The sequence below is a fragment of the Sus scrofa genome, chromosome 15 (assembly GCF_054392235.1).
Source record: "Sus scrofa isolate SSC_HxYL_T2T_F1_AM1 chromosome 15, Sscrofa_HxYL_maternal_Yorkshire_Landrace_v2.0, whole genome shotgun sequence".
NCBI lineage: Eukaryota > Metazoa > Chordata > Mammalia > Artiodactyla > Suidae > Sus > Sus scrofa.
The window spans coordinates 41343788-41357396 of record NC_139397.1 but is presented as its reverse complement, the minus strand read 5'-3'; the positions used below and the strand labels follow the sequence as shown (position 1 = coordinate 41357396).

Sequence of the window (13609 nt, the reverse complement as noted above, 5' to 3'; positions counted from 1 at the left end):
GAAGCGAGGAGCCTTTGCCTGAAGTAGGTACTCAAAGCAAATTGAGTACCTTGGAAGCAGGGGTTTTCATCTCACCTATCAGAGCCTGAAACAGATACACATCATTCTCATTTGGCTTGCTCAGCTTGAGCCTGTCCTCGATCTCTCCTCTGATGAAGCTTTGACCCATGCAGAACTCCTGCAGTGTACAGAGCCCACCTGGTCTGCAAAGCAGGCTGTAAGTACTTATGTGTTAGCCCCAACTTACCCATGTGGAATATTAGGCTGAAGAGGATAAATCACTTGTTCAAATCACACAGCTGGTAACTATAGCTACTCTTACAATTTAGTCACATTTGGAGTTCCCATCATGGCTCAGTGGTTAATGAACCTGACTAGTATCCATGAAGGTGCGGGTTCAATCCCTGACCTCACTCAATGGGTTAAGGATACAGCGTTGCCATGTGCTGTGGTGTAGGTCTCAGATGCAACTTGGATCCTGCATTGCTGTGGATCCTGCGTTGCTGTGCAGCTCCGATTAGGCACCCTAGCCTGGGAACCTCCATATGCTGCTGGTGTGGCCCTAAAAAGACAAAAAAGAAATTTAGTCATATTTACTGAATTTTGGGGGACTGTGCTTGGGGCATGCTGAAAGTTCCCAGGCCAAAGATTGAACCCTCACCCCAGCAGTGACCAGAGCCACAGCAGTGACAACACTGAGTCCTTAACCACTAGACCACCGTGGAACTTCCTATTTGCCACTTTTTAACCCATTATTTTCAGATTATAAAGTATAGGTCCTTTGTAGAACACTTGAGGAAAAAACAAAAGTAATTATGAAGAAGAGACAAAAAAGAATCACTCAAAATCCTATAAACAAGTCATCCTTCATTTGACATTCTGGTATATTTTCCAAGTGTTTTCTTTAGCTCTTTATGAAAAAGTTTTGCATATAATATAAAATTCATATTCTTTCCATGTCGCCATACATCTTTCAAATGTAAAGAGTTCATACGCTCTATGATGAATTCTTTTCCAAAAGAAATGAATCCAGAAAGAAAGGGGTGGAGGAAGAAGACAGGCAGAGGAAGAGGGCAACAGGGAGAGAGAGAAGGAGATGGAGGGAGAAGGAATCCAAAATTCTAAGTTAATGGGCTGAAAAATGCTGCTGGACCAATGAAGGAGGAGTCTATCTTGCCTGCTGAGATGGACACTCCTACAGTATTTCCTTTAGTTTCTCCAGTGTGTTGTCCTTATCCAACCTGTGACTACAAATCAGGAATTGGGGCTGAGTGCAGGGGTTCAGAACCATGGCCAGCTGCAGAGGTCCTGTGCAATGGTTCTTTACATGTGATGCTCTTTGATGACATTCTGATTCCTGTTACCTAGTTACCCCTATGGAGGCTGGCTTGGTAAGGTTTTTTTTTTTTTTTTGTATTTTTAGGGCTGAACCTGAGGCATATGGAGGTTCCCAGGCTAGGGGTGGAATCAGAGCTGCAGCTGCTGGCCTACATCACAGCTCATGGCAGCACTGGATGCTTAGCCCACTGAGAGAAGCCAGAAATCGAACCAACACCCTCATAGACACTGGTTGGGTTTGTAACCTGCTGGTCCACAATGGAAATTTCCAGGAAAATTCATTTTGGTGCTGCAGTTGAACTAGGCCTTCCCCTTTGACTCCTTTCTTAGGGTAGAAAAATGATTTTTCTGGAGCTACTTATGGGAAAGCAGTTCTTCTCTCAGTCAATAAGGGGGACTTAATAGAGATTCCTCTTCTCATCTCATTTGGATGATCTGTGGCCATTTTTCCATCTGCGGAAATATCACAGCACAAACCCATCCACGCAGTGGGGAGAATTAAAGAACAGGGGTATTACATGACAGGGAGTTGCTGTGAGACCTGAAGAGAACATCAGTAGTACATGCAAGTCACTCATCCTTACAAGAGTCCAGTCTGTGCAATAAGGGCAGCTTTAGGAAAGTGAGAGTCCAAGAATAGCATAAACACTCCAGAGCACACTGTCTCTGGGGAACCAACGCTGGGTTGGGTTCAGGGTCAAAGCACTTGATTGCATAACCAGCTCTATTGAGAAATCCTGGGACATCAGGCACACATTCTCCAGAGTCAAATGAACATTTCCTTTAGCTTTTTGAATTTCAAGCATTTTGATGAGCCAACTTCTACATGTTTATGAAATGTTTATTGCATTTCTGGACTTGTGCTAAACACTATGTAAGATGTATTTAATGTTGTTATTTTGTGAGAGCCGTCACTTAGGCACCATACTTGAATAATATTTACATTGTTTCATTTTAGATATATATCTGAGTTCCCATTGTGGTTCAGTGGTAACAAATCTGACTAGACTAGCATCCTTGAGGACACCGGTTTGATCCCTGGCCTCACTCAGTGGGTTAAGCATCTGGTGTTGCCGTGAGCTGTGAGCTGTGATGTAGGTTGCAGACATGGCTCGGATCCCTTGTTGCTGTGGCTGTGGTGTAGGCCAGAAACTACAGCTCCAATTATACCCCTAGCCTGGGAACTTCCGTATGCTGCAGGTACAGCCCTAAAAAACCAAAAATTAAAAAATAAATAAATAAAAATAAATAGATATATCTCAAATGACAAGGAAACAACGTTTTATTTAATTAGTTATGAGTTGTTTTCTTTCCTAATGTGTTTCTGGCCTAAAAGATAGCTTATTAATATTTTTATTGTCTTTATCCTACACAGTTTCCCATAGGAATTTTTATCTTGCCTTAATAAATTGGAAATTAGGTAAGCTAGTAGTTGAACCACAGTGCCACTGAGATAAAACTTGAAATATTTATGACAGGATAAAGAGTTAGATAATCTTTTGAGAAGGTCATTTTTATTGTAATTCCTTCCTTTCTTTTCTTTTTTTTTTTTTTCCTTTTTATGGCTTCACCTGTGGCATATGGCATTCCCACGCTAGGGGTCGAATCAGAGCTGTAGCTAGGGGTCGAATCAGAGCTGTAATTGCTGGTGTACACTACAATCACAGCAATGCCAGATCTGAGCTGCATCTGTGACTTATACCACAGCTCAGGGCAATACTGCATCCTTAACCCAGTGAGCAAGACCAGGGATTGAACCCATATCCTCATAGATACTAGTCGGGTTCATAACCCACTGAGACACAACGGGCTATTGGGTAATTTGTAATTTCTAGTTATGTAGTTTATTACTAGAAATTTTTGTAATTCCTATTAATGAACATTTCTAGGCAGAATGGAATATTTTCTGAGTCTAACATTCTTCTTTCTTCCTGGTTAACACTTAGTAGATATACAGTTCAAACATTCTGCTTGATGAATAGCAGAATTTCCTGTTTATCCAGTTGTTCAAACAGGCTGACTTTCACTCACTTTGTTTCAATACTAGATTTCTAAGTGTTAGCATAGAATAATAAATGGAAAGGATGGATGAAATACATTCATATGTACCATTTTTCTGTTAATTAAAAAGATTCCTATGGAGTTCCTGCTGTGGTGCATTGGGATTACCAGCGTCTCTGCAGTGCCAGGACACAGGTTTGATCCCTTGCCTGGCACAGTGGCTTAAAGGATCCAGTGTTATTGCAGCTGTGGCATAGGCCACAACAGCAGCTTGGATCTGATCCCTGGCCTGGAAACTCCACATGCTTTGGGGAGGCTGGGGAAAATTGTAGTGTAGGAGATAATCAAAATTTACATACCACTTGTACAGTTTTCAGTGCACCAGCTATGCAGGGGAAGGATTATGTTTTTAATGAAGTTTATTTATTTTCCTCATTATCATGATATTCATGCTCACTCTGAAATATAGGAAGAAAATAAAAAAAATCAAAATCTGTTAATATTTTAGTAAATGCATTCTTGGATTTTATTTGCACATGTACTTACCTCTTTCTTTTCCATAATTGTGATTTATTCTGCACTGGTACTTTTCTCCTGCTTTTATATTTTTTAAATCATCAAGGTGTATGTTATTAAATATCACCTTTATTAAAAGTAACTATTTTATGAAAAATGGCAGTTATCATAGAGTACACATTTGAAAGAAGTACTTTATAAACATCATCTGGATGCATGCATAATATTCCATCTCGTGATTCTATATAAGCTTATTCGAAGGTTTATTTCCTATTTCTTTGCAAATGATTAGATTATTACCTTCAATTTTTAAATTATTAGGCATTTTGAAGAAAATATCACGTTTCACTTTGTTTCTTAGGATAGATATTCAGAAAGTAGATTATTAGGTAAAAAGTTACAAACATTTTTTTTTAAGTTGTTCAGCACTTACTGAAAGCTGTCTTTTCAGTAATTTGGTAGGATGGGATATCATTTTGTAGTACGTTTGGACAGTTTAAGAAATTGGTGAAGTAAATGAAAAATGTAAACAAGGGGCCCTATTAATTCTCTTTGGAACAAAGGCTAGCAAATTGCTTTAAGTATTCATGAAAATTTTATGAGCTAATTGGCATGAAAAGTTAAGGGAATTAATTAAGGCTTATGATTTCATTACATGCAGTAAGAGAGAAGTAGCTGCATTTTATTTAAGAAGTTATACCTTTTATTACTTTTGAGGTCTTAGAATTATGAGTGGCATTATGGGATGGAATGAGTGCTGTAAAACTTGCGAGCTAAGATTAGGACATGGGAGAATAAAGCTGACTTTCAATCTTGCTGAGAACCAGGACAGAGTTTGGGATGCTGACTCTGCTTCCTACTGTTCATTGAGATGGTGGTGATGCTGGTGGCAGGGGATGAAGGAGACTATGGTGGCAGCCACTAGTTTGGAAATTTACTACCAGAAAGTCCATGTTTTAAAGACCTTGGTCTACCTACTGGAAGAATCTTGAGCTAATGAATATAACAAATCAGTGCATCCAATTTAGTAGTATTTCTTAGGGTATTTGAAAGTCATACACCTGACTCACATAAACAAATCATGTAGAGATTCTAAAATAGTGAACATGGAACTAGTAGGTAGCTACATAAAAATATAAAACAAAGGTGAAACTGTACCTGCTATCACAGTAATAAATTCCAAATGAAATGAAGTAAAAGAAAAAGAGTTTTTTTATGATTTTTATTTTTTACATTATAGTTGGTTTACAGTGTTATATCAATTTTCTACTGTACAGCAAAGTGACCCAGCCATATATATACATATATATACATATATATATATATATTTTCTCACATTATTCTCCATCATGCTCCATCACAAGTGACTAGATATAGTTCCCAGATATAGCAGGATCTCATTGCTTATCCATTCCAAAGGCAATAGTTTATATGTATTAACCCCAGATTCCCAATCCATTCCACTTGCTGCCCCTCCCCCTTGGCAACCACAAGTCTGTTCTCTAAGTCCATGATTTTCTTTTCTGTGGAAAGGATCATTTGTAGCATATATTAGATTCCAGCTATAAATGATATAATATGGTATTTGTCTTTCTCTGACTTATTTCACTTAGTATAAGAGTCTCTAGTTCCATCCCTGTTGCTGCAAATGGCATTATCGTGTCCTTTTTTATGACTGAGTAGTATTCCATTGTGTTTATACACCACATTTTTTTTTTGTCTTTTTTTTTTTTCCTAGGGCCACGCCCGCGGTATATGGAGGTTCCCAGGCTGGGGGTCTAATAGGAGCTGTAGCCTCTGGCCTAGACAGAGCCACAGCAATGCAGGGTCTGAGCTGCATCTGCAACCTACAGCACATATCATGGCAGTGCCAGATCCTTAACCCACTGAGCAAGGCCAGGGATCTAACGTGCAACCTCATGGTTCCTAGTCGGATTTGCTAGCCACTGAACCACGATGGGAACTCTTATACACCACATCTTAATTCTTTCCATCTGTTGATGAAACATTTAGGTTGTTTCCCTGTCTTGGCTATTGTGAATAGTGCTGCGATGAATATATGGGTGCATGTTCAAGGAATTTTTGTCTGGATATATGCCCAAGAGTGGGATTGCTGGGTCATATGGTAGTTCTATATTTAGTTTTCTGAGATATCTCCATACTGTTTTCCATAGTGGTTGTACCAATTTACATTCCCACCAACAATGTAGGAAGGTTCCCTTTTCTCCACACCATCTCCAGCATTTGTTATTTGTGGACTTATTAATGATGGCCATTCTGAGTGGTGTAAGATGGTACCTCATAGTAATTTTGATTTGCATTTCTCTAATAATCAGTGATGTTGAGCATTTTTTCTCATTTAAAAATTTATTTTTTTTAATTTTAATTGTTATTTCCCCAATACAGTTTTTTTCCCTACTGTACAGCATGGTGACCCAGTTATACATACATGTGTACATTCTTTTTTCTCACATTATCATGCTCCATCATAAGTGACTAGACATAGTTCCCAGTGCTACATAGCAGGATTTCATTGCTAATCCATTCCAAAGGCAATAGTTTGCATGTATTATCACCAAGCTCCCAATCCACCCCACTCCCTCCCCCTCCCCCTTGGCAACCACAAGTCTCTTCTCCAAGTCCATGATTTTTTTTCCTGTGGAGAGGTTCATTTTTACCATATATTAGATTGCAGATATAAGTGATATCATATGGTATTTGTTTTTATCTTTCTGACTTACTTCACTTAGTATGAGAGTCTCTAGTTCCATCCCTGTTGCTGCAAATGGCATTATTTTATTCTTTTTTATGGTTGAGTAGTATTCCATTGTGTATATATACTACATCTTTTTAATCCAGTCGTTTGTTGATGGACATTTAGGTTGTTTCCATGTCTTGGCTATTGTGAATAGAGCTGCAATGAACATGCAGGTGCATGTGTCATTTTTAAGGAAAGTTTTGTCTGGATATATATGTCCAGGAGCGGGATTGCTGGGTCATATGGTAGTTCTATGTATAGATTTCTAAGGTACCTCCATACTGTTCGCCATAGTAGCTGAACCAGCTTACATTCCCACCAACAGTGTAGGAAGGTTCCCTTTTCACCACACCCCCTCCAGCATTTGTTATTTGTGGATTTACTAATGATGGCCATTCTGGCTGGTGTGAAGTGGTACCTCATAGTAGTTTTGCTTTGCATTTCTCTAATAATAAGTGATGGATTTTTCAGCACAAAAATGTGTTAGTGGTAAATTAATTTTTTTAAAAAAAAGAGAAACAAAAGCCAAACCAAAAGAAAAATAAAGAATACCAAACAGATATTGCCACAATTTATATTACAGACAAGAGACTAAATGCACATTGATAAGAAAGTTAATAGAAAAATAGGCACGAGGTATGAGAAGATATATCACCAAAAAGGAAATGAAAATGAAAATATTTTCAAACACATTCCTATTAAGACAAAGGCCTATTAAAACCATTGAGGTGTACAGTATTTTATTACTTAAAAATTCCAGGAGTTCCCATGGTGGTGTAGTGGAAATGAATTCAACTAGGAACCATGAGGTTTCGGGTTCAATTCCTGGCCTCACTCCATGGGTTAAGGGTTAAAGATCTGGCATTGCCATGAGCTGTGGTGTAGGCCACAGATGTGGCTCAGGTCTGGAGTTGCTGTGGCTGTGGCATAGGCCAGCGGCTACAGCTCTGATTGGACCCCTGTCTGGGAACCTCCATATGTTGCGAGTGCGGCCCTAAAAAGCAAAAAGAGAAAAAAAAATTCCAAAAGCTTGAACATATTTTCTTAGGAAACTTGTGGATAAGATTCACTCTCAGAAATTGCTACTAGGAGTTTGAATAGGTAAAACTTTTATGTAAGACAACTTGGCAGTGCCTGTCAAAAGTGCAAAAGTGAAAACCGTTGACCACCAATTCCTCATCTGAGAATATATGCTATAAAATGCTTGTCCTCATGCTGAATGACTTCTAAATAAAAGATGGTCAGCAGTTTTAGTTATCAGCAATAGATAGAAAACCTAAAGATCTGTCAGAGGGAAACTGGTTAAAAATATCTATCATTCTGGAGTTCCTATTATGGATCTGTGGGTTAAGGACCCCGTGTAGACTCAGTGAGGATGTCAGTTCAATCCCTGGCCTTGCTTGGTGGGTTAAGGATCTGCTGTTGCTGTGAACTGTGACGTCAGCTGCAGATGATGGCTCAGATCCAGTGCTGCGGTGGCTGTGGTGTAGGCTAGCAGCTGCAGGTCTGATTGGATCCCTAACCTGGGAAATTCCATATGTAGCTCTTAAAAAAAATATGTATATATACACGCACACACATATATATTTGTGTGTGTGTGTGTGTGTGTGTGTGTGTGTGTAATTCAATTGAATATTATGAAGCTGGAAAAAAGGATAAAAAGCTTTTTATTTACTGATAGGAAAAAATTTTCAGGATAGGTTAAATGAAGATGAAAGGGTACAGAAAAATGTGCCTTGTATTCCACCATTAGGGAAAAAATTAAATGAGAGAAAATAAAGAGTACTCATTTTTGCTTGTTTGCTTATGTTTACATTTTATTTTTTTGTAAGGAGAAACAAGGCATTAATAACAGTGATTGCCTATAAAGGATGTGGAAGAGGGGGAGATGGAATCAAAAGTAAAAAAGAAAGATTCACTACCTTATCCAAAAAGTTAAGTACAAAATACAGTCAGTTTGACCTATTCATAATTAAATTTGTCTTTTGAAGCAGAAATGATAGTGGAGAAAAATATTAAAATATTTAATTTTAATCATTACTACCGGCTTTATTAAAGAAATCAAAATACCACTAAAGTCTACCCAAAACAACACATAAGAACAAATGAAGAGGGGGAAAAGATTCCTTTACTTGTTTTTCCTTTTTGTTACTTATAGTGGCTTTATATTTTCAAAACTATAATGTTTGTGTGTATTCTTTTTTTCCTTTTTTTAGTTGCACTCCTGGCTTACAGAAGTTCTGGGGCCAGGGATCAAACCAAACCACAGCAGTGACAATGCTGGATCCTTAACTTGCTTCCCTACCAGAGGAACTCCTGGACTTACTCTTAACAAATCAGTGTTAAATGGCTCTTTACTTTTTAAGGAAAAAGAGGGACATGTACATCAAATTTAAAGCAAAATCCTAATATTTAACATATTTGACTATATTACCTAGAGCTCATAGTTTATAAGGCGTGTTAGGTTTCCTTCAATCATTAGCTCTCGAACATGTTCTATGATATAGATAAAAGCTGTGTGTGTGTGCAGAAGGTGGAGGGGGAGAGAGACAGAAACATGTGTTTTGGTTTTGACTGGTACCACTTTTTACCCACTTCCTTAGGCAAAAGCCCTAAGTCATTCCTAAGTGTCCCACCATGATCCAGATGATATCCCAGGCCACCACATGTTAACACCCCGTCAGCACTTGGACTTCATCCTTCTGTGGTCTTGTTCCCTGAGCCCCTCATTCTCCACCCAGACTATTGCCAGTTTATGCCAGCCTTGCCTTCTAATCAGATTCTCCTGCAGCTGTCAAAAGAGCCTTCTTAAAATGTTAGTCTGAGTCAGTAATCCCTGACTTATTAATTCAGCAATGGCTCCCATTTCTTAAAAGCAAAACGCAAGTTGTAGCAGAGCCCATGCTAGCTCGTGGGTCCTGGGTGGCACAAGCCAGCCCCATGTGGTCATGGACTCTGCTATGTGGCACCCCTCCACAATGTTCCCTTGTACTCCAGCCTTGGTACCTGCTTCTCCTGGCCAGGAAACAGTGTCCCTTGTTCTGGCCAAATTTCAGGCCTGGCACCACTCTGTCAGTTGGTCTCCACAGCTCCCTACCTGGCATTTCCTTGGCCTCCTGTATTAACTGCTGTTAATACCATCAGCAGGCTTTTAATCAATTCATTTATTGAATCTCCACATTAAAACCTTCAGAGAGGGAAGTGGGCCTTTTAGCTGTATCTCCTTTTTACATCATCTGTCACTGTAAGCAAGACAGGTAGATATCAGTACTTTATTTATTTATTTATTGTCTTTTTGTCTTTTTAGGGCTGCACCCGTGGCATATGGAGGTTCCCAGGCTAGGGGGTCTAATCGGACCTGTAGCCGCCAGCCTACCCCACAGCCACAGCAATGGCAGATCCAGGCTGCATCTGCAACCTACACCACAGCTCACGGCAACACTGGATCCTTAACCTGCTGAGCGAGGCCAGGGATTGAACCCAAAACCTCATGGTTCCTAGTCAGACTCATTTCTGTTGTGCCACAATGGGAACTCCAGTATCAATACTCTTTATGGATGGAAGGGAAGGAGGGGGAGGAAGGAAGGAATGAAGGAAGGAAGAAAAGAGATAGGAAGGAAAGTAGGGAGGCAGAGAAATAGAAAGAGAACAAAGAACTAAGGGAGGAAGGGAAAGAAAAAGAAAAATATTAATTTATTTCCATAATTTGACACATTGTAAGAATTCAGAAGGTGTGGAACAAATAAATATTTCAGTGAATACATCAAGGAAATAAAATCAGCTCTGAACTCATCTGCTCTTATTTTTCATTATCATAGTTTGGCTGCCTCTACCCCCTCCCCATATGAAGCAAGAAAGTGTTGTTCCTTCTGTGCAGGAAGCAGAGACTGGGGGCCATAATGGAGGTGGGAGTGAGCAGCCTACAGGGGAGAAGGCAGCACCTGCCCCCTTAATGCCACACCACAGAGCAGGCTGTTCTGGCAAGACACAGTTTAGGAGAAAGGAGAGACATTTAGTTTTCAGTTACTAAGGGGACCGAATACACAAACTATTAAAAATTGGAAGGTTTTATATATATATATATATATGTAAAATTAGTTGCATGAAACTGTTCATTTTGCTAAGTCTGAGCCACTCTGCTGGGGAAAAAAAACAAACAAAACTGTAATCCTTTTAACAGAAAGACATAGACAGGAATTTCCAGAAAACTGGGAGAGGGACAGAGAGGAGAAGACCAGGCAGATTTGGTTGAAAAAGTTCCTCTCACCTGAAACTTTCCCCTCCTCCAAGGAGTGTCCTCCACACAGAGCTTAGGCTGAATCAGTTCATATGACCCTTGTCGTGATGGTCGGAGTCCACAGTATTCAGTGAACCTGGATTTGAACCCTGGCTGCACCTCCGCCTTGGGGTGCCTAACCTCCACTGGCCTCATTTCCTAATTTATCAAATGCAGATAATTTCCCCGTAGGGCATCCATCTTGGAGGCTCTGGAATCCCTACCTGAGTGCCGTTTGTAGAGGGGGCCTCTGAAAACAGCGGCTGAAAGGATTTTTTTCTCACCGTTGCCTCTGCCCTGATGTACTGAACTCAGTGTGCTGCCTTCTTCCCTGTACTCATCCAGCATCCACTCCCCAAAGCACAACTCAAGATTCACTTTCTCTTCTAAGAGCCATTCAGATGCTCGAACACGCATTCTTTCTAACTCCTGTTTTTGACATGATTCATGTGGCCAGTAGGGTATAGTTCCTCTAATTATGTTGTTCTCCTGACAACATGTCCTTTCATGGTTAGAAGGGAGTGTGTCACCATCTGATGGAGCATTGGGTCCTGGAATCTGTGGGGAAAGGTCGCACACCCATGCCTCACACCCACACCCAACACACTCCTGGGCCTGTAGCCTGAGCATCATCTTAACTGGGGATGCAGAGAGCTGGCCTTGCTTGCGGCATGTTCCAGCATTTTAGGCCACCCTTGGGCACAGACACCATCCCGTCTTCCTGTCCCCTTCACAGATGACAGCAAACCTCGGCTCAGCAGCAGCCCACCCTCGGCCACCCTGGGCAGCCTCCTGGACGACCAGCACTGGCACTCCGTCCTCCTGGAGAGGGTGGGCAAGCAGGTGAACTTCACCGTGGACAAGCACACGCAGCACTTCCGTACCAAGGGCGAGGCAGACGCCTTGGACATCGATTATGAGGTGAGTTGACTGTCTCTGCAGATCCCCAAGCCCCTTGCCTGGGATCCATAAGCAAAAGAGCAACTGAGAAGGTGCGGGGCCCTGACAAATCTTACTCTGGGACTTCTCTTCACCTCCATCTATGCCCAGGCAGCCTGGCAGGGAGGAGCCCATGGAGGAGCCTGAGCCATGAGCCTGGGGGAAACACCTTGGCCAATATTGCAGTGACTCAGCAACTCACAAGGCATCACCTTAATTGTGTACATTTGAAAATCAGTGAGGCTCCTTTTTACTTTTTAAAATCTCTTTTTCTTCCTTCCTTTTTCCCTTTCTTCCTCCCTCCCCTCTTCTTTTTCTCTCTGTCTTTCCTTCCTCCCTCCCTGTCTCTTCCTTCCTTCCTTTTTCTTTCTCTCTCCCTCCCTCTCTCTCTTCCTTCCTGCCTCCTTCCCTCCCTTCCTTCTTTTCTTTTTTGGAACCTTCCTTTATCACTGTCTAGTCTATTGGTTGCATTCAGTAGCTCTTCTTTCAAAAAGCAATTTCAGTTAGCTGGGGTAATAGAAAATATAGAAATTATATTAAGAAAGAGTTATATGTCAAGTATGCCTCAATAAAATAAAAAGAAATTATAAACATAATCCAAAGAAATATAAAATCTGCAAGATAGGCTCTTGGTTTTCATTTTCTTTCCTGTGCAAACTTTGGACCAATACACAAGGACTTTCTCTCTTGTAGAAATGGCCCAATGAAATGCACCAGTCTGTAATATAAAGAAAGATGCACAATGTTTTGCAAACTGGTGGCCAAGAGTTACCCATCTTTGCTAGTAGTTTAGCACAAGGAGAATTTAATTTGGCCCTATGGTATACCAGGGTCTCTTCTAGGCAGTAGAAATTGTAGATGACTAAAGCAGGATCTCTGAGTTGGAGACAATTAGAATCTAATACCTGAGTCATACCTGAGACACCCACTTCAGAACAAGGAGGTGAAGGGCTGCCTTGGAGAGCAGCCCTGGGCCCTACAGGATGCAGAACAGAGTGCACTTGCCTCAACCTTGTAAGCTCTCAGCAGATGATGCTACAGGGTCTGGAAAGAAGAGAAGGTTAGCTTGATGAGGAAGGCAAAAAAGGTAGGCCAGGCCAGAGAGGGCACCGTGCAGGGCACAGGGCATGAGATGTCATGGTCCAGGATCTGTGGGATTTGAAACAACAGGCTGGCAGGAGTATGTTGGAGCCAGCTGGTACTGTCTCAGAAAGCCCAGGTGGTAGATTTTCAGGAATTTTGTAGGATGGTTGGCAAATATAGCCATTATGAAAAATTAAACTTATACTTCTTATAATTCATCAAAGTATTTTAAAGATAATAAATCCATTGCTTCCTAATTATTTTATTATCTATCTCTGTATCTCTATGCATCTATCTATATATGCTTGAGATATATTACTTCTTTTGCATTTGTCTGGTTGAAATGCACTCTAGTGGATTGCTAAAGTGCACCTTTTCCCAATTCCATGTTTAGTGACATCCATGTGATAGTTTGAAATCCATCGCAGTGGGGGTATTTACACCAGTGATATTGGCAAATACTATAAGTCAGGCTTTGATTTATTGTTTTATTGATTGTCTAGAGCAGGAATGGGCAGACTATAGCTGGCAGGCCAAGTCTGGCTTGAAGCCTGTTTCCTCCAGGCTAGATGTTAATAATAACTTTTATATCTATAAAGGGTCATTTGAAAAATTAAGAATATGTGACAGAGACCATATGTAATTAGGCATAAAAGAATTCAGTGAAAAGTCAACAAAAGAATTCTATGAGAATCAGT

At 40.5% G+C, this 13609-nt stretch overlaps 1 protein-coding gene across 4 annotated transcripts in view; it reads left to right on the top strand.

Annotated features, from left to right (window-relative positions):
- CNTNAP5 (contactin associated protein family member 5) overlaps window positions 1–13609 on the top strand; it is an 865075-nt gene that overhangs the window by 421169 nt on the left and 430297 nt on the right. For all 4 annotated transcript variants that reach the window (XR_014829313.1, XR_014829314.1, XM_021075830.2 and 1 more), the window contains one exon: window positions 11626–11810. Coding sequence is in view for 2 of the 4 variants with exons in the window: in XM_021075830.2 (XP_020931489.2) it covers window positions 11626–11810 (185 nt within the window). In the remaining 2 variants the exon portion in view is untranslated. The remainder of the gene's footprint in view (window positions 1–11625; window positions 11811–13609) is intronic.